At 38.4% G+C, this 26,019-nt stretch overlaps 1 protein-coding gene across 1 annotated transcript in view; it reads right to left on the bottom strand.

The window, feature by feature from the left end:
• LOC137248422 (zinc finger protein 91-like) overlaps positions 1 to 26,019 on the bottom strand; it is a 194,699-nt gene that overhangs the window by 34,137 nt on the left and 134,543 nt on the right. Inside the window, exons 11-12 of the mRNA XM_067779360.1 lie at positions 6,158 to 6,298; positions 5,784 to 6,074 (exon numbers count right to left, since the gene is read on the bottom strand). Coding sequence (XP_067635461.1) covers positions 5,784 to 6,074; positions 6,158 to 6,298 — 432 coding nt within the window. The remainder of the gene's footprint in view (positions 1 to 5,783; positions 6,075 to 6,157; positions 6,299 to 26,019) is intronic.

The raw sequence follows: 26,019 nt of genomic DNA, 5'->3' as shown, positions 1-26,019 counted from the left end.
GCGAAAATTGTAAGAATTGTCCAAAAAGGGGTGTCTACTTATTTATGTGAGTGACTGTACATATGTACATACATATTTTGTATTTATTTGAGTATTTATCCTGGCACTACAATTTTTACAAAATTATTTTAAGTACCAGTCAGGAATTAAAAGTGAATTACAATAATAATAATAACAATGTAAATAATTAAATTAATTATGTGAAAATTACTTACTACAAAAACTTAAAAGTAAAGTATCATACAAAGTATGATTAATAGATTAAATTAAATAAAACCTGATCCAACAACAAGTTATAGGGTAGGTTATCTTTTATAATTATGTTATTATTCGCTATCATCACTTTCATTCGATGAGTCACTTGTGGAATAGTCATGAGCATCAGCATCACTACTGTGAAAGCTTGAACAACTGGGGTATTTCTTGACTCCTCAACATTATCGGGGGACAGTAAATTTAAGACTTCTGAAGTCAGACATTTAAATTTTTTCTTAGGTATCTCCCAAAAAATGTTAACTAAAGGATCCGATATTATAAGCAACATATTCATAAGATCTCTATTCGTGGCTTCACGCGACTGCTTTTGTGTGTTATCGTCCCTGAATCGTCTCAAATCTTTGTTACGGGCTTCCTCAGAAAGTTGACCAATAGGTAAAATTGCTGATTGTATAATATCAGTACTATGCACTAAGATTTTATGAACTGTAACAGGCATATTAAACCATGGATAGAGATATATGTATAGTTTTTTAGTCTGGACCGCAAATTTTTCAAATTTTTGGATATTTATATTGTACGCAGATGCTAATGCGCGAAGGAGACTGTCGAATCTTTTGATTGGCGTTACATCCAATCCCGTATTCTCAGCACTAGCCTCAGAATTTTCAACAACCTACGAGCAGTGTTGCCGTCATCGGTATTGCCGAAACCTGGTTTTGGTTTATCTACTATCAATCCAAGTACACTTTTAAATTTATTCTGGATTTCGTTGGAACGTAGCTTTACACTCTCTTTATCTGCCTCATTCCTAAGCTGCCATTTTTTTACTGCAAGGCGATAACTTATGTGAAGCAAGCATTCAAAACATCTTATCCATGCATGGAGAGTAGACAAACCAAAACCAAGATTATCTAGGTTAGGCGTAAAGTCCCGTAACTCATTATTCATATCTTTTGGAGTGGCACCACAAATATAACACTTTTGTGCGGAAGAAGTTTCAGTCAAAGAATTGCAAACTTTTCTGTCAATCATTGTAAGAAGCATATTGTGATTTACGGAAACTTTGTATTCTTCGAGCATGTACTTTGTTGGCAACAACGCACTTATCTCCTCTAAAACTTTGTTCGTTTCAAAAAGAATAAAATCTTTTGTTTCTTTAGAAAAAATAAATTTAATTGGTAGAAGAAGGTCGAGGATTCTGCCAAACAATGTTACCTTTTTCATCCTGTAATTGAAGAGGAACGAAAGAAAATATAAACAAAAACTCATCAGTGTCAGAACTGCATGTAAACTTTTGCTTATATGTGCTATGGCCAGAGCTTCCATCGCAACCCCACTTGCTGATTAAAGTATACGTCAAGTTTGTAGGTAATAAACTAACAAAAACTTCTTGATTTGCTAAAACTAAACGCATTTGCTAAAACTAAAACACAGTTTTATCTAATACGGACTGGACTTTAATTTCCGCACGTGTTTCACCCACATCAATTTCATTTGGATAGCATTCTGCCTTAGCTTTTCTTAAACTATAAAATAATGGATAAACCTTATGGCCTGCCTTGATGCTCCACTTCCAAGTCGTTTTGTACCCATGAGTCGTCGACTTGCTATCCACGTAGTATGCTAAAGCTTCTACATTGCTCAATTATCTTGCCTCTGGCTCACATGTCATCTTTTTGCCGGATATTTGAGTGGTTTACTGTGATTTTTTTTATAATGTTAGCAACATTTCTGTTGCCGGACATACGCGTTGATATTTCTGCCGCATAAAGTAACTCACCAGGACTTCTAGATTGCAAGAGGTCATCCACTCGACGCCGTTTGGTTTTTTCACTGCAGCTAACAAAGTCCTTCTTTCGTTTTCCGGGGTCGGGCTTACCTGAAGAAGTGGTGGGTTGGTCTGATAGCAACTTTGAATACACCGTTATTGTAAATGTGAAGTCTGGACTCGAAAGCCACTCCGAGTTTTTATTCAAAAATCGCTCCTTATGTCTTCCAGAAGTGTTCCACTTTTGATCCAGCTTTGACGAATATGCCGATATTTGTAAGCTTAAACTTTTTATCGAATACTCGGCTGCTTCGCTTAAATCGTACTTAAGTACAACAAAACTCAATAATTCTTTATATCTGGTTTCCTTCGAATGTTGAACCCAAATGTCAAAAAACTCCGTTCTTGGTACGGTTATAACTAAACTGCTTTGTGTTGTTGATTTTCCGACAGGGTGAATAGCTGATGGTTGTTGTGCTGCCATCTTAAGTATCGTTGATCGTTCTGATTTATCAGTTGTGCAGTATTTATATTACATTCAGGTATTGGCGTAGATGCTACCAAATGGGGTTGTTTTGTGTAGCGTTCCTGTGTGGTTATACCTGCATTAGGATTGTTTTGTATGTACCTGTTTTTATGCCTTGGTGACTGGTGCGGTAGGTTGTAGCAGGTTGAAGTCAGTGATCTTCGCCTTTTTGCTATTGGTGTGCTCTGGTTGACCTTACGCGTTTATTTTTGTGTGTTTTATGGCTACGTGTTTGTTCCCTGTACCTGGGAATTGGTTTTGCCGTTTGTAGATCAGTTTTAAAGGTTCAAATATCTCGTCGGAGCTGGTACGTACATACATCCTATTTTATATGTGGAGATAACAAAATCTACAAAAAAAAAAAAAGTAAAAATAGATGTGCAAAGAATTCGCAATGGTTTTTTCTTTCTACTATTAGAGAATACTTCCGACTATAACATATGTAAAATTTAGTCCGACTGTCCGCGGATGTATGTAACTTTTTTGTCCCTAAATTTAAAAATATAGAGAAAAAATACCTTTTCTTATTAATAACGGAATGTTAAATATATTGAAAATACTCTAATTGCAAAAGAATTACTAATTTTACTTACCTTCGGGCTTAGAATACATCAAAAAAATTATATAAAAGTGTTCACTTAAAAGAAATATGAAGCTTAATATTCAACAAGAATTTTGCAAATTAATCAATGCATTTTACGGTCACTCCTGCCTTCTTACTTCAATTACTCAATATATATGAGCAAAAATACCAAAAAAAAAAGCAGAAATCCCGTTATTTTGTTTGTTTTCTTTCATTTCTCATTACACTTTTCTTGGAATAAGAACTTTGTTTTTGTCCAGCTAGCTTGTTCTACACGAAACACTGTGCAATGGTGGCAAGGAGTTGGTAAGAATAACTAGCAAATATTAGAATGCCGACTTGTTTAGCCTGTAATATTGGCGAAAGCTAATTGAAAAAAATTAACTTGTTATTCAAAAGTGCTGAAAATAGTAATTTTTAGCTTACAGTGAATCATTTAACTCCAAAGGGTTAGAACTGTCCCTTAATTGCCTCCGAATCGCTTTCACATTTATATTCTCCTCGAGCTCAATCAATACCAACCTAAGTGCAATACTAAACATTATTTTATAAATTTTTTATTTATATTTTTGTTGTATTTTAAGGAAATATATACTTGGTTACAAAATTTACACAATTGTAAGTAAATTATTTGTTCACTGCCAATTCGCAATAGAGCATCAGCTGTTTCGAAGTGAACTTTTGTTCGCCCGAAAATGCCGATAGGCGTGAACTTCGCGATAAGGGTGAATAACAACAATTACATAAAGCAATATGAGCATGCCTCGCTAATTAAATACAGATGATAACATTGATATAATAGTGAACAGCGGAAGCACTGTTAATATGTATAAAGAGTCACGATTTGGTAATGTAGTCAACTTAAATTTGTTTATTTCCTTTTTGCAAGTTCCCTTTAATGGTTGACCGCAAATTTCAGTACTTAAGTGCGCAATCTTGCAATCTGTTTTTGAGTAGCCCTCTGTGAAGGTAGAGTCTTGAAAGTTGGAAGTCCTCCGATTTTGAATATTTTGTGGTCAAGTTATAAGTCAATTCCCACTAAGCTAGGGACTTGAAATTTCGAACATAATTTAAAATTTTATTAAACTTAAATACTTGAGATATATGTTTCAGGCAGTGATTGAACATGCTACATTACTCCGGAGCCTTTTTTTTGTTTAACTCCGGCTCTGAACATAAACAGAGCATAGAGCAGAGGCGTAGCATAAAAAGTGATAGCATTTCTTATAGTCTTCTACGAGCTACAAAAAATTAAAAATCTTTCACGCAATAGTTGTGCACCAGCTAAATTGTATTTTGAAATCCAACTTTTATATAAGAAGCACCAGCAAATAATTCATGAGGGTTTTCAAATCATACCACTTTCGACGCAGACGACCTTGTGAATTGCCTAAATGCGTTTTTTCCAAAATCTTTTAATTATTTTGGGGCTGAAAACTTAGAAAATAAAATCCAGTGCTTCTTCTTTATAATTTTTCCAATATAAAAAAATTATACGTCAAATAACCTTCAAGTGGATGCTGTGTAGGTTAAAATTGAAAATGATATCGCATATTTGGTTAGGTTTACCTAAATTTAGTCAGTATAGAGTTACTCACTTTATAATTCAAGTTTTGTCTGTGATATTAATTCAAGTTACACTTTTTAAGCGGGGTGACCGATAAGAAAACAATTTTTTTACTTTTATTGAATAAATGAGAAGTTAATATTTAACTTTGACTTTCACTTTAACTTTAACTTTGACTTTGACTTTAACTTTAAACTTAACTTTAACTTTAAGTTTAACTTTAACTTTAATTTTCAATTTATCTTTAACTCTAACTTTATTTTTAACTTAACCTTTAATTTTAACTTTCACTTTAACTTTAACATTCACTTTAACTTTACCTTTAACTTCCACTTTAACTTTAACTTTATTTTTAACTTTAGCTTTAACTTTAACTTTCACTTTAACTTTAACATTCACTTTAACTTTAACTTCCACTTCAAATTTAACTTTAACTTTAACCTTAACTTTAACTTTAGCTTTATTTTTAACTTTAACTTTCACTTTAACTTTAACATTCACTTTAACTTTAACTTTGACTTTAACCTTAACTTTAACTTTATTTTTAACTTTAACTTTAATTTTAACTTTAACTTTAACATTCACTTTAACTTTAACTTTATGATAGAGATCCAATTTTATGTATTTGGCCTGTTGCTTACTCCGAACCTATTTCGAACCTTTTTTGACAAATATCCGTTACGGTTTTTTTTTTTTTGATTTAGTCGCAAAGCCCGCGATAAAATCTATGCAATAGCTTAAAAAGCAAAATTGATATTCAAAAAAAAATTACTTCAAGACATGCCGACAAGGCGAAAATAAAAATTTGTTGAGCGTTTTCTTATGATCTGGGTCCGTATCGTGTAATACGATCACGTATCGAAAAATGCTTTCACTCAAACAATAAATATGATTTTGTCAAGCTATTCGTAAAAATTAGAATGAATTGTAATTAGTACACGTAGCCACTATTTAGCATATTTCCTTAATCCGATTCACCATTTAAGAGATGTTGCGATGTAAAAAATTGTTTTCGATCACGGATGGTATAACACAATACCGGCCCTGGATTCCGCGCTTTACGGAGTAATTAACCTTAATATAAGATCACAGTCTACGGAGTTTATGAATGCCATTTTACCTATATACTTTCAATTTAGCCTCTTCTTCTCTTAAAGCTGCCATATTTCGTTCACGCGTCTCTGGATCTTCGTTCTTATGCGCAGTTGAGTGTAACCGTTGCTGCGAAGCAAAACGAAAAGCTAAGGGACAAAACTCACATCTGTATATATTATCACCAAGATGATTTACACGTAAATGCCTATTCAGTACACCTTTTGTAGCAAAGCACCGCTCGCAGTATTTGCATTTATATGGTTTTTCACCGGTGTGAGTACGCGTGTGCTGCCTTAGTTTCGAAGCTTCTGCAAATCTGTTTAACAAAGGCAAAAAATTAAGTTAGAAAAAATTTGGTGAAATATGTATATTAGGACGACGTTTTTTATGATAACTTACCGCTTTTCACAAAAATCACATTTAAGGGGCTTTTCGTCACTATGAATTAGTTTATGTCTAATTGTTTCCGATGGTGTTTTAAAATGTTTGCCACAAATATCGCATGGGTCTTGTTTGTTCTTGTTACGTATGTTTATGTATCTGAAAAAAAAACACAGGTAATCAAGACAATAAAAAAACGGGTTTATTTTTTGATATTAAAAGGAAGCGAGGATTTTAATTTTGTAACTAAACTAACCATTGTAAATAATAACTAAGTGTGATATCTTCTGCATAGACGTCAAAATTCCAAAGTGATTGGGTCACCTGATTTGTAATTGACTATCGCTGTCTCATTCTGTATCTCTTTCTATCACCCGCTGAAGATAGGCACCGTCATATTGAACACCCTGTCAAAACGCTAAAAAGTAGCCATATTGAACATCCTGTCAGGCAGTTGACAGATAAGATATCACACTTAGTTATTATTCACAATGAAACTAACAATTTTTTGGCTACTAAAAAGTCGAGTATGTTCAAATTTAAACACGGCCTTAAAACTTTTTAGTATTTCTAGGCCTACTTGCAGAGCGGCAAGTTATTTTTTTAGCTCAGAGCTACTTTCAAAAATGTGTCAAAAATGTATGAGTTTAAACCCTCATGTTATGTTAAGTCTGAGTTAAAAAACTTAACATGCCATTCTGCAAAAGAGCCTTAAAGAACATCTTCGGCTTTTATCCAAACCCTCTCCTAGCAAAAACACAGTTTTTCAACAGCAAAAAAAAAACCGTTTTGACAGCTATATTGTGAATTGTACAGCAGTGAGTGATGAAAAATCGCTTTGTGTATTCAAATAAGTTGGGTGGTTTAAACTCAGTTTAATATAGTTTATAAGTCAGATTGAGCTTTTTGTTATTCGAATTAAAATTATTTTCTTAAAAAAATATTGTCGATAAAAGTTTTTGCAGAGCAAAGAAATTAGTTTTTTGGACGTATCGTTTATTTTCAATCGTGTTTTTAACATGACGCCTTGAAAAAGCGCGCGGTTTCCTTTCCTTTCTTCCTTTTCTTTTCTTTTCTTTTCTCTTCTCCTCTCCTTTCTTCTCTTCTCTCTATTCTCTTTTCTTTCTTAGTTTTCCTTCCTTTCGTTTCCCTTTCATTCCTCTCCTTTACTTTCGCTTGCTTCCGTTTTTCCCGTCATTGTTTTAGTTATTGATGTTAGAGAAAAAAAGGAATTGTATGAAGCAAATGAGCCTGTCTGGCTGGTTAAAAACATATTATTTTATTTTACTTTTTTAGGTTGTTTTGGTTTTACTGGTCTGTAATTAATTAATTATTATATTAATTTGTTGTCTTCACGTCAAGGCTTCAATGTGTGGATCGCTGGGTTTTGAAATAGTCGGCTATACGGTATGTGAACTTTGTTTTTTTTTCTAATTTACTCGTTTTCTATGTATAATAATTTAATATAATATAACTTGTAAAATATACATTTTACAAAAATAACAAACCTGGCCATGAAGACAACAAATTAATATAATAATTACTTCGCTTCCCAAGGTAGTCGGTTCCATGTAGCGGAGCGACTCGGGATTTTTCTCGACCAAGGACTGTCATTTCAGTGTAACCCCATTTAATTTGTTGCGTCCCTCTCATAAATTGTCATCCTCCCAGCAGCTCCTTGCAGCGGGACTGTTCCATATTATCTTGCTCCGGGAAGGTACTGAACCCAATCCGGGTCCGTCTCCTGACCCCGGTCCTGAGAAATGGTTTTGCTGCGTCTGCCGGAAAATAATATTTTTAGGACGGTCATACTCTTGTCAGTGTATCTCGTGTAAGGGATGGTTGCATCGGACAGGTTGTTCTGGGCTAGACCCCAAAACCTAACGTAACTTCTATAAATCTTTTGTGGCTCCTTGCTGTTCACGCCCAAGGGCGACCCGTAGTCTACGCCTTGCTCACTGGCAATAATCGCATTATCTTAGACGATTTCAATGCCCATCACAATCTATGGCATTCAAACTTGCAGGCAGACAGTAGGGGTGAGATGTTGGCGGATTAAATAGAAGAAACGACGTTCTGCACAATAAACGGAGACGCCTCCACACGTATAGTAGGAAGCTGTGACAGTTCGCCGGATATATCAATCGTGAGCGCAGGACTAGTAAACTGCGTCAACTGGCGGCCGATGGTAACATTGGCATCCAACCACCTGCCTATACTTATTTCGATCGAGCGTACCGCCGACTTCATCGTCACATGCTTTCATAAACTTTAAAAAAGGAAAGTGGCACGAATATTAATCCTTTACAGACAAACGTTTTACTGCCCTCCCTATCCCTACTGATGCTCGCCAAGGGGAGCGTGCTTTCCGCAAGGTCATTGACTCCGCCTCGGCTCGCTTCATTCCCGCCGGTAGAATTCCCGAAATTCGGCCTCACTTTCCGGCGGAGGCCGCAAATTTAGCGAGAGAACGTGACCTTATAAGACAGCTCGATCCCGGCGACCCCCAAATAAGGAATATGAACCAACGCAACAGATTGCTTGTGGATGTACACAAGCGGGCGAAATGGGAGGAGCATATAAAAGGTTGTAACCCCCCAAAGCAGTGGGCCCAGACGGCATAGCCATGCCGATGCTTAAAAGCTTAGGGAAAGAGGGTTTCAAATATTTAGCGCATGTCATCAACCTGTCTCTTTCCACCTTTGTCATTCCCGAAAAATGGAAAATGGCCAAGGTGGTCCCGCTACTGATGCCTGGGAAACCTGCTAGCATAGGAGAGTCATTTCGCCCGATATCTCTTCTATCGCCAGTAGCCAAGACACTTGAAGCCACCATAGAATAGTACTCGTTGCGCTAGACCTATCAAAAGCTTTTGATTCGGTCAACCATGGCACGTTACTGCAAGACCTGGAAGGGTCTACCCTTCCCCCAAGTCTTAAAAGGTGGACCGCAAATTATCTGGGTTGTCGGCAGGCATCGGTGCAATTTAGAAACGAAACATCAAAACCAAGAAGAATTAAACAAGGGGTGCCACAGGGTGGTGTCCTATCCCCACTTTTGTTTAACTTCTACATATCAAAGCTACCTTCGCCACCAGAAGGAGTTACTATCGTTTCCTACGCCGATGACTGCACAATAATGGCCACAGGCCCAGGCCCACAGATCGATGAGCTTTGCAAAAGAATAAACGGCTACCCCCATGATCTCTCCGGTTTTTTCGCCTCGCGAAACCTGGCATCATCACCGACTGAATCCTTAGCGACCTTATTTACAACATGGACGTCCCAAATGTCGGCCATTTTGAACATCCACGTCGATGGCACTACGCTGCCGACTGTCCCAAACCCCAAAATCTTGGGTGACGTTTGATGAGGATCGACATTTTGGTGAGCATGCAGCCGCAATTGTACCGAAAATCCAGAGCCGTAATAAAATGCTCAAATCTCTTGCTGGCAGTACTTGGGGAAAAGACAAAGAAACGCTCATTACCACCTACAAAGCAATTGGCCAGCCGATTGCATGCTACGCGTCCCCTATATGGTCGCCAAGCCTTATAGCTACTCGCTGGAAGAAGCTACAGGCCGGTCAAAATACTGCTGTCAGAACCGCCACGGGCTGCCTTCTTATGTCCCCAGAACACCACCTACATAATAAGGCGAGAATACTCCCCATCAGGGAGAGAAATGAGATGCTAACCAAACAGTTCCTGTTGAATACCCAGAAACCTGGGCATCAGACATCTGATTGATGAGCCAACACCGCCCAGGGGCATAAGGTGTCATCTCCGTAAGCATTATGAGGAAATACGGCACCTGAGAACTAAGCCGTATGAAGCCAAAAAACATAAGCAGGTCCTCAGCGAACTCCACAAACAGGCGTCGGACCTTTATGCCAGGAATTGCCCGGTGAATCCAGTACTCAAAGAACAGTACCCAAAACTTGCGGAAGAGGAACGAATACTCCCCAGGGAAACGCGAGTCACTCTAACTCAACTTCGATCTGGATACTGTACAGATTAAACTCTTACCTATCCAGAATCAACCCCGACATACAAAATGTATGCCCCGCTTGCAATGTGTCCCCACATGACACCAACCATCTCTTTAATTGTAATGTGGAACCAACGCCTCTAACACCCCTCTTATTATGGTCCACCCCTATTGAAACTGCAAGTTTTTTTGGATTCCCGTTAGAGGATATTGATGACAATTTGTAATCGGTCGCACCTATTGGATGTGGCGAAGCACTGCTACAACAACAACAACAAGTTCTAATTTTTTTATTAAACTGTTATGCTTTATTATTGTACGATCAAACGAACTTACCTGAGTGAATTTCGATCGTAATTATATTGTGACGAATATTAGCAACACTAAGGGATACTATCATCTCTAAGCCGATACTAAGCAGTCACTTGTATCTACATAAACAAATCAATCATTATGTCCACAAATATGTACGTACACGCAGCGGAGAGAAACGCACAAACACATGCATATATCTTATCTTAAATGCTCACAAAAGTAGGCAATCATTTGTGCAAGTATCACTCACATATCCACGCGCATATGAGAAGCTATAAACGTAGTTTATAGCTGGTAATTTTATAGCTGGTAATTATGTAGTAAATTCTAGAAACGCCTAGAAGCATGCGAACGAAGGAAGGAATTAACGTGAACGATGATGTCTTTCATCCTGATAGGGACGAGACAACAACAAAAATTGAAGAGAAAAACGAAACATCGCAGACAGTTACGAGCACAGACTTCAACACGATTTTGGCTGCAATATCCGCTCAAACATCGACAGTGTCATATCAACTAGCAGAACAGAAGACAAGTATAGCATCCCAACTGGAATCGCAGGAGACACGCATAACATCAAAGATTGAAGCACAAGAAATGCGTATTTCAGAAATTTCGACACAGATTACATCAAAGATGGAAACACAACTGAAAGAACAAGAGGCACGCATATACAAGTCGAAGCGCAGGAGGCGCGTATATCATCAAAACTCGAAGCGCGTATGGACGAGAAAATAACGCAGTTTGAGGAAAAAAATCGAAGCCGAGGTGCTTCGGATGCTTTGAGAGGTCGTATACAGGAGTTGCAATTAAATCGCCCAGCTGTTTCAGCAAGCAATACGAAGGTAAAAACTACATCTTTTGATGGCTCTGTTCCTTTCCAGGTATTTAAGCTTCAATTTGAGAAGACGTCAGCAGTTAACAACTGGAATACTGAAGATAAGGTTACTGCGCTGTTCGTCGCATTGAAAGGACCTGCAGCGGAAATCTTGCAGACCATTCCAGAGGGAGAACGAAACAATTACGAAACATTGATGGGCGCTCTAGAAAGGCGATACGGAAGCGAACACGGGAAGCAAATACACCAAATAGAATTGCAAAACCTTTACCAAAAACTAATGACACTTTGCAGGAGTTTGCTTCGGATGTTGAAAGGTTGGCTCATTTGGCGGACACACCGTGCCTTATCATTGGAATACGAGATGTTGAAACGAAGCGAGCGACATATGCAAACCCAAAACCCACATTCGCAGAAACGGTATCACATGCATTGACTCAGGAAACTGCCTCCCTACTGAGTAAACCAGCATACAAGGCTCATCGTGTGGAAGTAGAAAGACCAGATTGGGTAGACACAATTTTGGAAACATTGCAGGGTACGCAGCAGAAGAATAATTATGCAGCCAAATGCTTTAAGTGTGGAAAGCCAGGGCACTTTTGTGCGTTATTGCAATACCAACTCTAATAGTTCCAACAATGTGGGTGATCGTAAACGCAGAGTTGAAGGAGATGAGCAAATCTCCAAATATACTCAATCGTTAAACTAAAGCGAGTCAGCCGCAAGGGGCGACAGCTGGCTCCTGCAATTGAATGCCCCATAATATATATCTCGCAAATTGGAAGAAGGTCAAGCAATATTACTGTCGGGGGACATGTGGATGGAAAGGAACGTTTACTGACGGTAGATACGGGCGCATCTCATTCCATCATCAGATTTAGCCAACAAGAAGATAAGACCATTGCATGGAGAAAGATTGCGTACAGCCACTGGAGAAGACACGGTCTATGAGAAGTAGCATGTGAAGTCGCAATTGGGAACGTCACGGTAGTACACAATTTTGTAGTAGCAGAGATTGTTGATGAAATCATAATTGGAGTGGACTTATTAATCGACCAGGGCATCAAGATCGACATGCAAAGCAAGACGATGCGATATAAGAACATGGATGTACCACTTAATTTCGGCTACGAGAGAGGCTACAGCAGTAAACTAGTGCTGGTGGAAGAGAGTCAGCAAATACCACCAAAATCAGAAGCAGTCATCTGGGCAAAGGTTGATGGAGATTGTGGGACAAACAAATTGTGGGTTGTCGAAGCAGCAAACAAATCAGCACGGAACATACTTGTAGGAAAAACCCTGGCTATGATAAGATGGACGTATTCCTGTAAGAGTACTCAATGAGTTCAAGTCACCACTCAAACTGACCAAAGGAGCTATTTTGGGAAGACGCCAAGAGGCTGAAGTAGTTATTAACTGTTAACAGCTCCAGGAACACGTTTCATCTAGTAATACTGAACTTTCAAATGACATCACGGCTTGGACGGAGGGGCTAGAGGAAGCCTATCAGAATAAGGCAAAACAACTGCTCCTAAAGTACGCGAACATATTTGAACAGGATGGCTCGAAAACAGGCCGCACCAACGTTGTGAAACATCAAATTGACAATTGGAGATGCGAGGCCGATCCGTCAAGCTCCACGTAGTGTTCCACTGGCGAAGCGGGAAGTTGTGAGTCAAATCATACAAGAAATAAACGACAGCGGCGTCATCTAATCATCAGCTAGTCCATGGAGCTCACCGCTAGTACTTGTAAAGAAGAAGGATGGAAAAATTAGGTTTTGTGTGGACTACCGGAAGTTGAATGACGTTACGAAAAAGGACAGCTACCCATTGCCAAGAATTGACGACACTCTGGACTCGCTCTCTGGTACGAAATGGTTTCCCACACTGGACTTGAAAAGTGGCTACTGGCAAGTGGAGGTGAAGGAGGAAGGTAACGACAGAGGGCATCTGCACTGAAACGAAAATATAGAGGCTGTAAAGGATTGGCCAAGACCACAGAACCTACATGAATTGAGAAGTTTCCTGTGCAAATATTACCGCCGATTTGTACCAAATTTTTCCAGCGTAGCCCATAGCCTCCACGAGCTTACAAGGAAAAATAAAGCTTTTGAATGGAAGAAGGAGCAAGAAGTGGCTTTCCAAACATTGAAAGAGTGTTTGTGCACTGCCCCATTGTTGGCATATCCGATTCCAGGAGCAACATTTATTCTAGATACAGGTGCGAGTGGATATGCTAAAGGGGGCGTTTTATCACAACTGGTCGATGGATAGGAGAAGGTAGTTGCATATTACAGCCGTTCAATTGGGAAACCAGAGAGGAACTACTGTGTTACACGGAGAGAGCTGTTGGCATTGGTAGAGAGCATTAAACATTTTCACAAATACCTCTACGGTCAGCGATTCCGCGTCAGCACAGATCACGCAGCGTTGAAATAGCTTCTGCAGTTCCTTAATCCAGAAGGACAATTTACCATTAAGCATCGGAAAGGTAGTAGCCATGGAAATGCTGATGCAATGTCACGAAGACCATGTAGTTTGGAATGCAAGCACTGTTCAAAAGCCGAGGCTAAAGAAGACATTATAGATGTCCGGCTAATGACTATAACATGTACAGATGAATGGGACAAGGAACAACTAAGGAAGTGTCAGCTATAAGATACAGATCTGTCACATGTTATGCAAGGACTCGAACGAAACGAAAGACCAAATAGAGAGATGTCAGCAGAGGGTCCCATTGCGAAGTCATATTGGACACAGTGGAACAGTTTAGAATTGATATCCGGTTGCTTACATCGAGTATGGGAGAGTGAGGATGGTTAATGCAAGAGGAAACTGATAGTTGTTCCCAGAAATAGGATTCTTGACCGACTCAGTGAGCTGCATAATGGTCCAAGCGAAGGTCATCTTGGAATCACGAAGACGCTCAAGAAGATTAAACAGAGATTCTATTGGGTTGGTTGCCGTCAGTCGATCACTGAGTGGATTGCGAACTGCAAGGTTTGCAGCAGAGCGAAAAGGCCCAAAACCCGAAGCCATGGCCAGATGAAGCAATATAACTCAGGTGCGCCATTTGAAAGGATCGCTATGGATGTCGCAGGTCCATTTCCTACTAGCAACTACGGAAACAAATATGTACTGGTGGTTATGGATTATTTCAGCAAATGGCCAGAGGTATACCCAATCCCAAATCAAGAAGCGGAAACAGTAGCAGAAGTGTATATAACAATTGCTTTTTAGTCTTTTTATTAATGATGTGTTCAATGTATGCAGATTTGTAAATATGCACGCTTATGCTGATGATATTCAGCTGTACTTGGCTGGTGACTTTAGTGCAACTCCTGATCTTTGCCTTAAAATCAATAGCGATTTGTCGGCGATATTTGGTTGGGCTAATAACAATGGCTTGTGCCTCAATGCCGGAAAATCGTACTGCTTGCCCATTGCGAAAAAGGATGCTTCGAGGCTTGAAATACCTAAAATAAGCATCGGGAACGCTGCTATAACAACCGTCAATAAAGCTAAAAACCTTGGAGTTGTGTTGAACTCGGGATTCACTGCGATCGATCATGTTAACACAGTAGTGGGTAAGGTATATGGGACTCTTCGTAATTTGAGGCAAACTGCGCCCTATACACCTCTTCAAATCAGGAAAAAACTTGCCATCCAACTCATGGTCCCAATCATTACGTATTCTGAGTTAGTTTACAACAAGCTTGACTCAAGCTCGGCTCATAAAATTGAGGTTGTGTTTAATCAAGTTACGCGTTATGTTTATGGACTGGGCAAGTTCGACCATATATCAGCATGGAGAAATCGAGTTTTAGGATGCAACATATTCGATTACCATAAGACTAGGAGCTGCATTTTTCTTTTCCGTCTTATTTCAACAAAGACGCCGCTGTACTTATACGATAAAATAGTCTTTAATAAATCGACAAGATCGTGCACCTTAGCTGTCCCTATTTTTAACTACGTAGAGTCTACTAGGTTGTTTTTCGTCAACACCATACGTCTCTGGAATTCTATTCCTACTGCTGTAAGAAACTCTCTGAACCAAAACAACTATAAACAGATTCTTTATAGTTTTTTCTCTAGTGATAGCACTTGAGCTTTTTATCTATTGGCACTTTTGATATCTACATATTTCTCTATACTCCTTAACCTTTCTGTTTCTACTTCACTCTCATCTATTTTCTATATTTTGAAACACAGCTTAAGATATAGAACTATATATATGTAAGTTAATTAGTATTATATAAACGACAATGGTTATGACATCTGTTCGTTGTACTATAAAAGATTTCATTATCTTAATGTACTAATAATTAAATTGCCTAAATTGCCAAATTGGGTTGCAAAGTATGGTGTACCAATAGTGTTACATTCTGACCAAGGCAGGAATTTCGAATCAGCTGTGTTCCAGAAAATGTGTAAATGTGGGCATTCGAAAAACACGGACAACTGCATTGCATCCTCAGTCCGATGGTATGGTGGAACGATTCAATAGAACATTGGAGGAGCACTTAAGGAAAGTATGGTCAAGTTCCATAAAGAGTGGGATACTCGTATACCAATATTCTTGATGGCTTACCGATCAGCAGTGCATGAGACAACGGGCCAAACCCTTGCAAAAGCAATTTTTGGCAATGACCTTCGACTGCCAGCTGATTTGAAGTTTGGGATAGATGCCGATGCGGAGAGAAATGCCAAGAAATCCACTGAGAAATACACGATCTGATAAGGCAACGAACAAAGATTATGAGTGACAAGATGAAAGCCAGATACGATAAATCAATTAATTCGGAAGGTTTTCAGGAAGGAGATTTGGTGCTGGTTTACAAACCACAACGGAAAAAAGGATTGTCCCCGTAATTGCAATGTAACTGGGAAGGCCCATACAAAGTTGTAAAACGGATCAACGATGTAGTTTACCGCATACAAACCATAGGTAAACCACGAACCAAAATGAAAGTGGTTCATCTGGAAAGGCTGGCAGCACTTAGATCAGGAAATTTTTTCTGATCGGGACGATCAGACTTAGGTGGAGGGCAGTGTGACGAATATTAGCAACACTAAGGGATAATATCATCTCTAAGCCGATACTAAGCAGTCACTTGTATCTACATAAACAAATCAATCATTATGTCTACACATATGTACATACAGCAGCGGAGAGATACTCACAAAAGTATGCAATCATCAGCAAAGTAGTTCTCACACATACATATGCATATATCTGAGATACTCACAAAAGTATGCAATCATCGGTGGAAGTATTACTCACATCTAAAAGAGTATAAAAGGAGCGGAAGCTGAGTAAGAAGCAATCAGTTTGATTTAAGCACGCTAACAGTTGCGAAGTATAAGTGTTACTGTGAAGTATTTTCAAATAAAGACCATTTTGCATTATTGAATAGTTATTTATTCAACAGTTTGGCGATATGAACGTTAGAAGAAGGTTGCAAATAAGCGAAATTGCACTAAAGTCGTTACAATATGAATCTAAGAAATAAAAAGATATTTTCAAAATTAGATCTTGTTAGAGCATATCACCAAATTGTCAGCACAAACTTTTCAAAGATTCATCAATGAAGTTGTAGGTGAATTAGATTTTGTTTACGCGTACATTGATGATCTTTTAGTCGCAAGTGAGAGTGAAGTGCAACATTTTAAAGATCTCCGTATACTTTTTGAAGGTTTGTCTGAATATGGTTTGAATGTTAAACCAAATAAATGCATTTTTGGTGTTACTAGAATTGATTTTCTAGGGCATAGTATTTCTGAATTAGGAATACGCCCATCTGAAAATAGAATAAAAGCTATTCGAGATTTTGAACTACCAAAATCCATTAAACAAACACAAAAGTTTATTGGTATGGTTAACTATTACCATAAATATATTTCACAATCAGGAGAATTTACTGGAGTTATATATGATTTAATTAATAAATCAAGTAAAAAACGAGACAAAACTCTAGTTGTAGATGATAAATCTATTATAGCGTTTGAATGTATTAAAGACAAATTTGCATCTAAGGTCTTGTTAAATCATTTTAGCAAAGCTGCAAAACTAACTTTAATTCTAGATGCATCCAATACGGCAGTCGGTGGTGTTCTACAACAAAATTTTAACAACAAATCTGAGCCTCTCGCATTTTTATACTCAGCGTGCTTTGCACACAGAGTATATTAACTTTGACTGGATAACGGTTGGTTGTACAGGTATAAAGGAATCGGGATAGATATAGACTTCCATATATCAAAATCATCAGTATCGAAAAATAGTAAATATTGAGATATCTTCACCAAATTTGGTACACGAGCTTATCTGGACCCAGAATAGATTGGTATTGCAATAAGCGAAATCTGATGATATCCTCGCCCACTTTTTATATATATAACATTTTGGAAAACACAAAAAACCTGATTATTTAGTAAATAATACACCTAGAATGTTGAAATTTGACGTTTGGGCTGATATTGAGACTCTTGATACAAATCTAAAAAAATTTAAAATGGGCGTGGCACCGCCCACTTGTGATAAAATAAATTTTACAAATATTATTAATAATAAATCAAAAATCGTAAAACCTATCGTAACAAAATTCGGCAGAGAGGTTTCCTTTACTACAAAGAATGCTGTGAAGAAAAATTAACGAAATCGGTTAAGGACCCTTTATATAAAAGATTTTTAAAAGGGTCGTGGACGGATAAAATAAGCTATATCTTTGGAAAAAAGAGCTTTATATCAATGGTATTTCATTTCCCAAGTGTATTTATAACAATAAATAGGAAAAACCTCAAATTTAAAAAATGGGCGTGGCACCGCCCCTTTTATGGACTAAGCAATTTCTATGTTTCGGGAGCCATAATTCGAAGAAAAATTAACGGATTGTAATAAAATTGGGTACACAAATTTTTCCTATAGCAGGAAATATTTCTAGAAAAAATGGACGAGATCGGTTAAAGACAACGCCCACTTTTATATAAAAGATTTTTAAAAGGGTCGTAGACGAAAATAATAAGCTATATCTTAGCGAAAAAGAGCTTTGTATCAATAGAATTTTACTTTGTAAATTGAATTATAACATTAAATTGGAAAACACTAAAATTTTTTAAAATGGGTATGGCACCGCCCCTTTTATGACTAAGCAATTTTCTATGTTTCGGGAGCCATAACTCGAAGAAAAATTAACATATCGTAATGAAATTATGTACACATATTTTCCTTATAGCAGAAAATATTTCTAGTAAAAATGGACGGGCTCGGTTAAAAACGACGGCAACTTAGATAGAAAACAAGTTTAAAATGGTCGTAGACTAGAATAACAAGTTAAAACTTATCAAAAAATAGTTTTGAATCAATGATATTTCTTTTATCAAGTTTTACTCTCAGAGGAAATGGGGAGACATTTTTCTTTTAAACGTTAGGTGCCACGTGTTATGTAGAAAAGTAATTTATCTGAAATGAAATGTACAATTGAAGCTCACGCTGAGTATATAATATGCGGTTACACCCGAACTTAGACACCTTTACTTGTTTTCGAAGAAACTTTCTCCAGCTGAAATGAAATATAGTGCTTTCGATAGAGAACTATTAGCAATTTATCTTAATATTAAACATTTTCGATATCTATTGGCAGGACGAGAATTCACTGTGTTTACTGATCATAAGCCCTTAATTTTCCCTCTCAATTCAAAAACCGAACGAAGTCCACGACAAACCAGACATCTTGAATTTATTGCACAATTTACAAGTGATATTCATCATATTACTGGGCAAGCAAATGTGGTAGCTGATACTTTATCTAGGACATTTAAAATAGAGGCAATTCAAAATTCAGAACTTAATTTTAAAATTTTTTAAAAGGAACAGCAACAAGATGATGAACTAAACAATCGTTTATCTCAACAATCATTTCAAAATTTAAAATTAGTTAAAATTCCTGTCTTCAATTTCAATATATGGTGTGAATCATCCGGAGATTGTCCTAGACCGTTCGTTCCAAATAATTTACGCAAAATAGCATTTGATAAGTTGCATGGGATAGTGCAAGTTAGCAACGCTTTTCTTCTCACGCCCGAAATTGCTGATGATACGTCTACCATTGGACGCGTGATCTGATACTTCCTACCGCTGGCTACTAGCACTAACTTTACAACATTATTCTCACGCCTAAACTGCTGACGATATGTCTACCATTGGTCGTGTGACCAAACACTCCACATAGCTTGCTATAAGCTTTACCTTTAGCAACAACAATATTGACTAAACCCGAAACTCACTTCCGTTCACATCAACGCGCAACAATAAGAATTCTCAAGCACCAAACTACAGCTACAGTGGCAACAACAACATCGGCTAACATCAGCGGCTAAGCGCAAGCAGTTAGGTTATGTTAGAGCTAAGTTATATTGTTAGAATTAATTCATTCTATAAAGAATCGTAATAAAGAGAACACGGCTCGATATAATAAGTGTCGCGTGTTTTATTTACTTGCATCCGGGTACTAAAGCTACTCGCCTTTTAATTATAAAAAAGATATTGTGGGCCAAACATGAATAAAGAAATGAATAGATGGTCCAAAGAATGTATTAGTTGTCAAAAATCGAAAGTTTATCGACATAAGAAGCCACCAGTTAGTAAAATTTCAATACCTTTTCCTATTTAAAAGGGGTCTATATATTAACTATTGTCGATAGATTCACACGTTGACCAGAAGCATACGGATTAAGGGAAATTTCTGCAGAAGCAATTGCAAATAAACTTTTACGTGAATATATACCTCGGTTTGTTGTAACTCTAGAAATAACTACTGATCAGGGTGCTTAATTTACTTCAAAATTGTTTACAGAATTAACAACGTTGTTAGGCAGTCATCAAGTTACAACGTCAGCTTATCATCCTCAAGCGAGTGGCATTGTAGAGCGATTTCATAGACAATTGAAATCTTCTTTAATGGCTACAAATGGAACCGAACCGTATGGTGAGCTACCCCGAATACTGTTAGGCTTGCGATCAACATTTAAAGAAGATATTTCTGCTACACCGGCTGAAATGGTTCTTGGACAAAATTTACGATTGCCCGGTGAACTTATTTGTCCAACATCTGAAAATTCATCGGCAAATGAAATTTTGGGAAAACTACGTGAAAAATTTAGAAATGTTCATTCGAGTTTAAATCATCACAACTCCAATGTTGGTATTTACGTTCCGAGAGATTTACAAGCATGTAAATTTGTTTTTGTTCGTTTAATTAATAAGCATTCTTTACAACAACCTTACGAAGGTCCATACAAGGTATTTTAAAATTGAAATTATTAATGAAATTAAAACTATTCCGTTTTTATTTATTCCGATTGACAGGCAAAAACCAGCGATTATTAAAAAGTTTCCTAACAACTCTAACAATTATCACAATTACAATAGAACAAAAAAGCAAGTCACATTTCATTTATTTAATGTTAATTCTCTAGAAGGGGGATTAATGTAGGGTCTCTATTATATTATACATTTTACCTGTTAACTTTATATACTTCGCGAATTCAATAATTTTATTTTCATTATTTTGAATTTTTAAATATCAAAAATTTTCATTCTATAAATAATCATAATCAAATATACATTATACCTTTAGGCGTTTGTCAATAAAATTTTTTTACTATAAAAATATATAACTGGTTTCTACCAATTCATTGAATTTGTGAATACGGTTTCTAATACTACAGTTGTAACCTCTCTGCCGGTATGGGTAAGCTTTTGGTCCACCGTAAAGTCCTTATCGAATCCGTCTAAACACAATGACAAAATTTCCATAGCCTTTGGCGATAAAATGCTGTCGGATGCGAAAAAATGCGCGAGCGCTTTTTGCCGACAATGCGTAATGCATTCTACGGTCGTCAAAGTTAGACGGCCAACAGACACGCACATAAACATAAATTCAGCGCGTCCCAATTACCATCACCGCCAAAGAGGTTGAGGTGCCATCGGCCATGCTAAATCATCTAAAGCAGTGGGCCCAGACGGCATGGCCATGCCTATGCTTAAACTCCTAGGAAAGGGTGTTAAATATTTAGCACATGTCTTCAACCTGGCCCTTTCGACCTTTGTCATTCCTGAAAAATGGAAAATGGCCAAGGTGGTCCCGCTACTAAAGCCTGGGAAACCAGCTAACATATAAGATTCATATCGCCCGATCTCTCTCCTATCGCCAGTAGCCAAGACACTTGAAGCCATTTTGCTCCCATACTTTCAAGCAAATTTGAAACTAGCCTATCTACAACATGGCTTTATAAAATTACATAGCATAACCACCGCGCTAAATGCCGTTAGCACCCAGATAAATTGTGGTTTAAATCAAAACCCCCACCATAGAACGGTACACGTTGTGCTAGACTTGTAAAAAATTTGATACGAAAAATTTGCACGTTACTGCAAGACCTGGAAGGGTCTAACCTTCCCCAAGGCTAAAGGTGGACCGGAAATTATCTGGGTGGTCGGCAGGCATCGGTGCAATTTAGGAACGCAACATCAAAACCAAGAAGAATTAAACAAGGGCGGGCACAGGTGGTGTCCTATCCCCACTTTTCTTCATATCAAAGCTACCTTCGCCACCAGAAAGAGTTACTATCGTTTCCTACGCCGATGACTGCACAATAATGGCCACAGGCCCAGGCCCACAGATCGATGAGCTTTGCAATAAAATAAACGGCTGCCACCTTGATCTCTCCAATTTTTTCGCCTCGCGAAACCTGACATTATCACCCACTAAATCAATGGCGACCTTATTCCCATGGACGTCCCAAATGTCGATCATTTTAAACATCCACGTCGATGGCACTACGCTACTGACTTGCTTACACCCCAAAATCTTGGGTGTGATGTTTGATCAGGATCTACATTTCGGAGAGCATGTAACCGTAATTATTCCTAAAATCCAGAGTCGTACTAAGATCCTCAAACCTCTTTCCGGCAGCACACCATATTGTGGGACGGGTACTATAAGTGACTTGCAGAGCATGATTTTCGTTTTCATATGGAGCACTTTTCTTTTTAATTGCCTACCTAGTCAAAAGTATTATTATTATTATTATGATTTATTAACATAATTAAATAAATTAACTAGTTAAATAGACTAGTGAGCACTAGCTGCCAGGGCTATCGGCTTTATATTATAACTTAAATATATTGTCACGGATATTACCATCACTAAGTTATCCCATCACTAAGGCGATGCTAAGGCCACGATAAGCAATATTTACGTCAATAATCAAATCATGTATACACATATATAAGGCAGCCGAAATAAGTCACACACAGATGCATTTACTTATACGCCTATGTATGCGCGAGAGACTGTAAACTACAAACATTCACATCAATAATTCAATCATTATGTATCTACATAAACGAATAAATAATTGCGTCTACATATATGTACCATGTACGTATACGAGCAGCGGAGCGGCAATGAACAAACACATGCATATATCTTATCTGAGTTGTCACAAGAGAGAGCAATAATTTGTGCACGTAGTTGTGGCTGGCGATTTTGTAGCCGAAAGTAACTTGTAAGTTCTGGAAATCGAAGAGCCTAGAAGTATGCAGCGTAAACTATAAAAGCGGGGCAGGCGAGTAAGAAGTAATTCAGTTTCATTTGAGCTATCAATCAGTTTGGTTATTAAGCCAGCTAGTTGCAAAGTATAAGTGTTATTGTGAAGTACTTTAATAAAGGCCATTTTTCCATTATTCAATATTGGAGTTATTTATTCAACAGTTTAGTGATTCGAACTTGGCAGAAGGGCAAATAAAAGGATTTGCAGTAAAATCGTTACAATTGGTGTCAGAAGAGGAATTGTTGAATAAATTCCAGAGGACAACAAGGACATGGCAAAGTTCAGTGAATTGAAGATCCAGCAACTAAAGAAGGAGTTGGAGAGCCGTGGATTGAATACAAGCGGCGTTAAACTTGAACTTCAGGCACGGCTACGAGAGGCAATGGAAGCAGAAGGAATTGATGTGGAAGAGTATGACTTTCATCTTGATGGCGAGGAAATAACAAAAATGGAAGAAACACCGCAGACAATGGCGAACACAGACTTCAACAAGATTTTGGCTGCAATATCTGCTCAAACATCGACAGTGGCTTCTCAACTGGAATCGCAGGAGACACGCATAACATCCAAGATGGAAAAACAACTAGAATCACAGGAGAACCGTATAACATCGAAGATTGAGGCACAAGAAACGCGTATGTCAGAAATGTCGACACAGACAACATCTAAGATGGAAACACATTTGGAAGAACAGAAGACATATTTGGCATCTCAACTGGAAGCGCAAGAGGCACGTATATCTGAAATGTTGGCACAAATTTCGGAACAGGTATCATCGCAGCTCTTTGTGAAACTGGAAGAGCAGGATGCAAAAATTTTACAACTCGAGGACAAAATTGATGCCGAAATAGAAGCGTTAAAAGGTCGTATGGAGCAGTTACAACTAAATCGCCCAGCTGTTTCAGCAAGCAATCCAAAGGTAAAAACACCATCATTTGACGGTTCTGTTCCTTTCCAGGTCTACAGTTTGAGAAGACCGCAGCAGTGAACAACTGGAATGCGGAAGATAAAGTTGCTGCACGCTTCGTGGCATTGAAAGGGCCTGCAGCGGAAATCTTACAGACGATTCCAGAGTACGAACGGAACAGTTATGAAACATTGATGGCTGCTGTAGAACGACGTTATGGAAGCGAGCATAGGAAACAGATATTCCAAATTGAGTTGCAAAACCGCTACCAAAAAGCAAATGAGACATTGCAGGAGTTTGCTTCAGATATTGAAAGATTGGCTCATCTTGCAAATGCGGACGCACCCGTGGAATACACGGAAAGAGTGAAGATTCAGAGCTTTATAAATGGCATACGGGACGTCGAAACGAAGCGAGCCACATACGCGAACCCAAAGCAAACATTTTCTGAAACGGTATCCCATGCATTGACTCAGGAAACGGCGTCATTATTGAGTAAACCAGCATACAAAGCTCATCGTGTGGAAGTAGAAAGGCCAGAGTGGGTAGATACAATTTTGGAAGCTCTGAAGGGATCACAACAGAAAAATGCCGGAGTTATGAAATGTTTCAAGTGCGGTAACCCAGGTCACATTGCACGTCATTGCAGTAGCAATTCCAATAGTTCCAACAATGTGGGTGGCCGTAAACGCAGAGCTGAAGGAGACGAGCAAATCTCCAAATCCACTCAATCGTTAAACTAAAGCGAGTCAGCCGCAAGGGGCGACAGCTGGCTGCCTCAATTGAATGCCCAATAATCTCTATCTCGCAAATTGGAAGAAGGTCAAGCAATCTTACTGTCGGAGGACATGTGGATGGAAAGGAACGTTTACTGACTGTAGATACGGGTGCATCCCATTCCATCATTCGATCAGATTTAGTCAACAAGAAGATAAGACCATTGCTTGGAGCAAGATTACGTACAGCCACGGGAGAGGACACCCAGGTAATTGGAGAAGTAGAATGTGAAGTAGCAATTGGGAACGTCACGGTACTTCACAATTTTATAGTGGCAGGTATTGTTGATGAAATCATAATTGGAGTGGACTTCTTAATCAACCAAGGCATCAAGATCGATATGCAAAGCAAGACGATGCGATATAAGAACATGGATGTGCCACTTAATTTCGGCTACGAGAGAGGCTACAGTAGTAAACGAGTGCTGGTGGAAGAGAGTCAGCAAATACCACCAAAATCAGAAGCAGTCATCTGGGCAAAGGTTGATGGAGATTGTGGGACAAACAAATTGTGGGTTGTCGAAGCAGCAAATAAATCAGCACTGAACATACTTGTAGGAAAAACCCTGGCTATGACAAAACAAGATGGACGTATTCCGGTAAGAGTACTCAATGAGTTCAAGTCACCATTCACTTTGACCAAAGGAGCTATTTTGGGAAGATGCCAAGAGGCCGAAGTAGTTATTAACTGTGAACAGCTCCAGGAACACGTTTCATCTAGTAATACTGATCTTTCAAATGATATCACGGCATGGACGCAAGAGCTAGAGGAAGCCTATCAGAGTAAGGCAAAACAACTGCTCATAAAATACGCGAACATATTTGACCAGGATGGTTCCAAACCAGGCCGCACCAATGTTGTGAAACATCAAATTGACACTGGAGACGCGAGGCCGATACGTCAAGCTCCACGTAGTGTTCCACTGGCGAAGCGGGAAGTAGTGAGTCAAATTATACAAGAAATGAGCGACAGCGGCGTCATCGAACCATCAGCTAGTCCTTGGAGCTCACCGGTAGTACTTGTAAAGAAGAAGGATGGAAAAATGAGGTTTTGCGTGGACTACCGGAAGTTAAATGACGTTACGAAAAAGGATAGCTACCCATTGCCAAGAATTGACGACACTCTGGACTCGCTATCTGGTACGAAATGGTTTTCCACACTGGACTTGAAAAGCGGCTATTGGCAAGTTGAGGTGAAGGAGGAAGATAAAGAGAAAACAGCCTTCAGTGTCGGTGATGGTCTTTGGCAATTTACAGTGATGCCTTTTGGACTTTGTAATGCACCAGCTACTTTTGAGAGACTCATGGACCAGGTACTGAAAGGACTACATTGGAAAACATGCTTGGTGTACCTGGACGACATCATCATATTGGGCAAGAGTTTTGATGAACATCTTAAGAACTTGGAGGAAGTTTTCCAGAGAATAGCTGGCG

The sequence above is a fragment of the Eurosta solidaginis genome, chromosome 4, assembly GCF_040869045.1.
Source record: "Eurosta solidaginis isolate ZX-2024a chromosome 4, ASM4086904v1, whole genome shotgun sequence".
NCBI classification, from domain to species: domain Eukaryota; kingdom Metazoa; phylum Arthropoda; class Insecta; order Diptera; family Tephritidae; genus Eurosta; species Eurosta solidaginis.
Note: the sequence above shows the minus strand (reverse complement) of the source record. Positions and strands in the feature narration are given on the sequence as shown.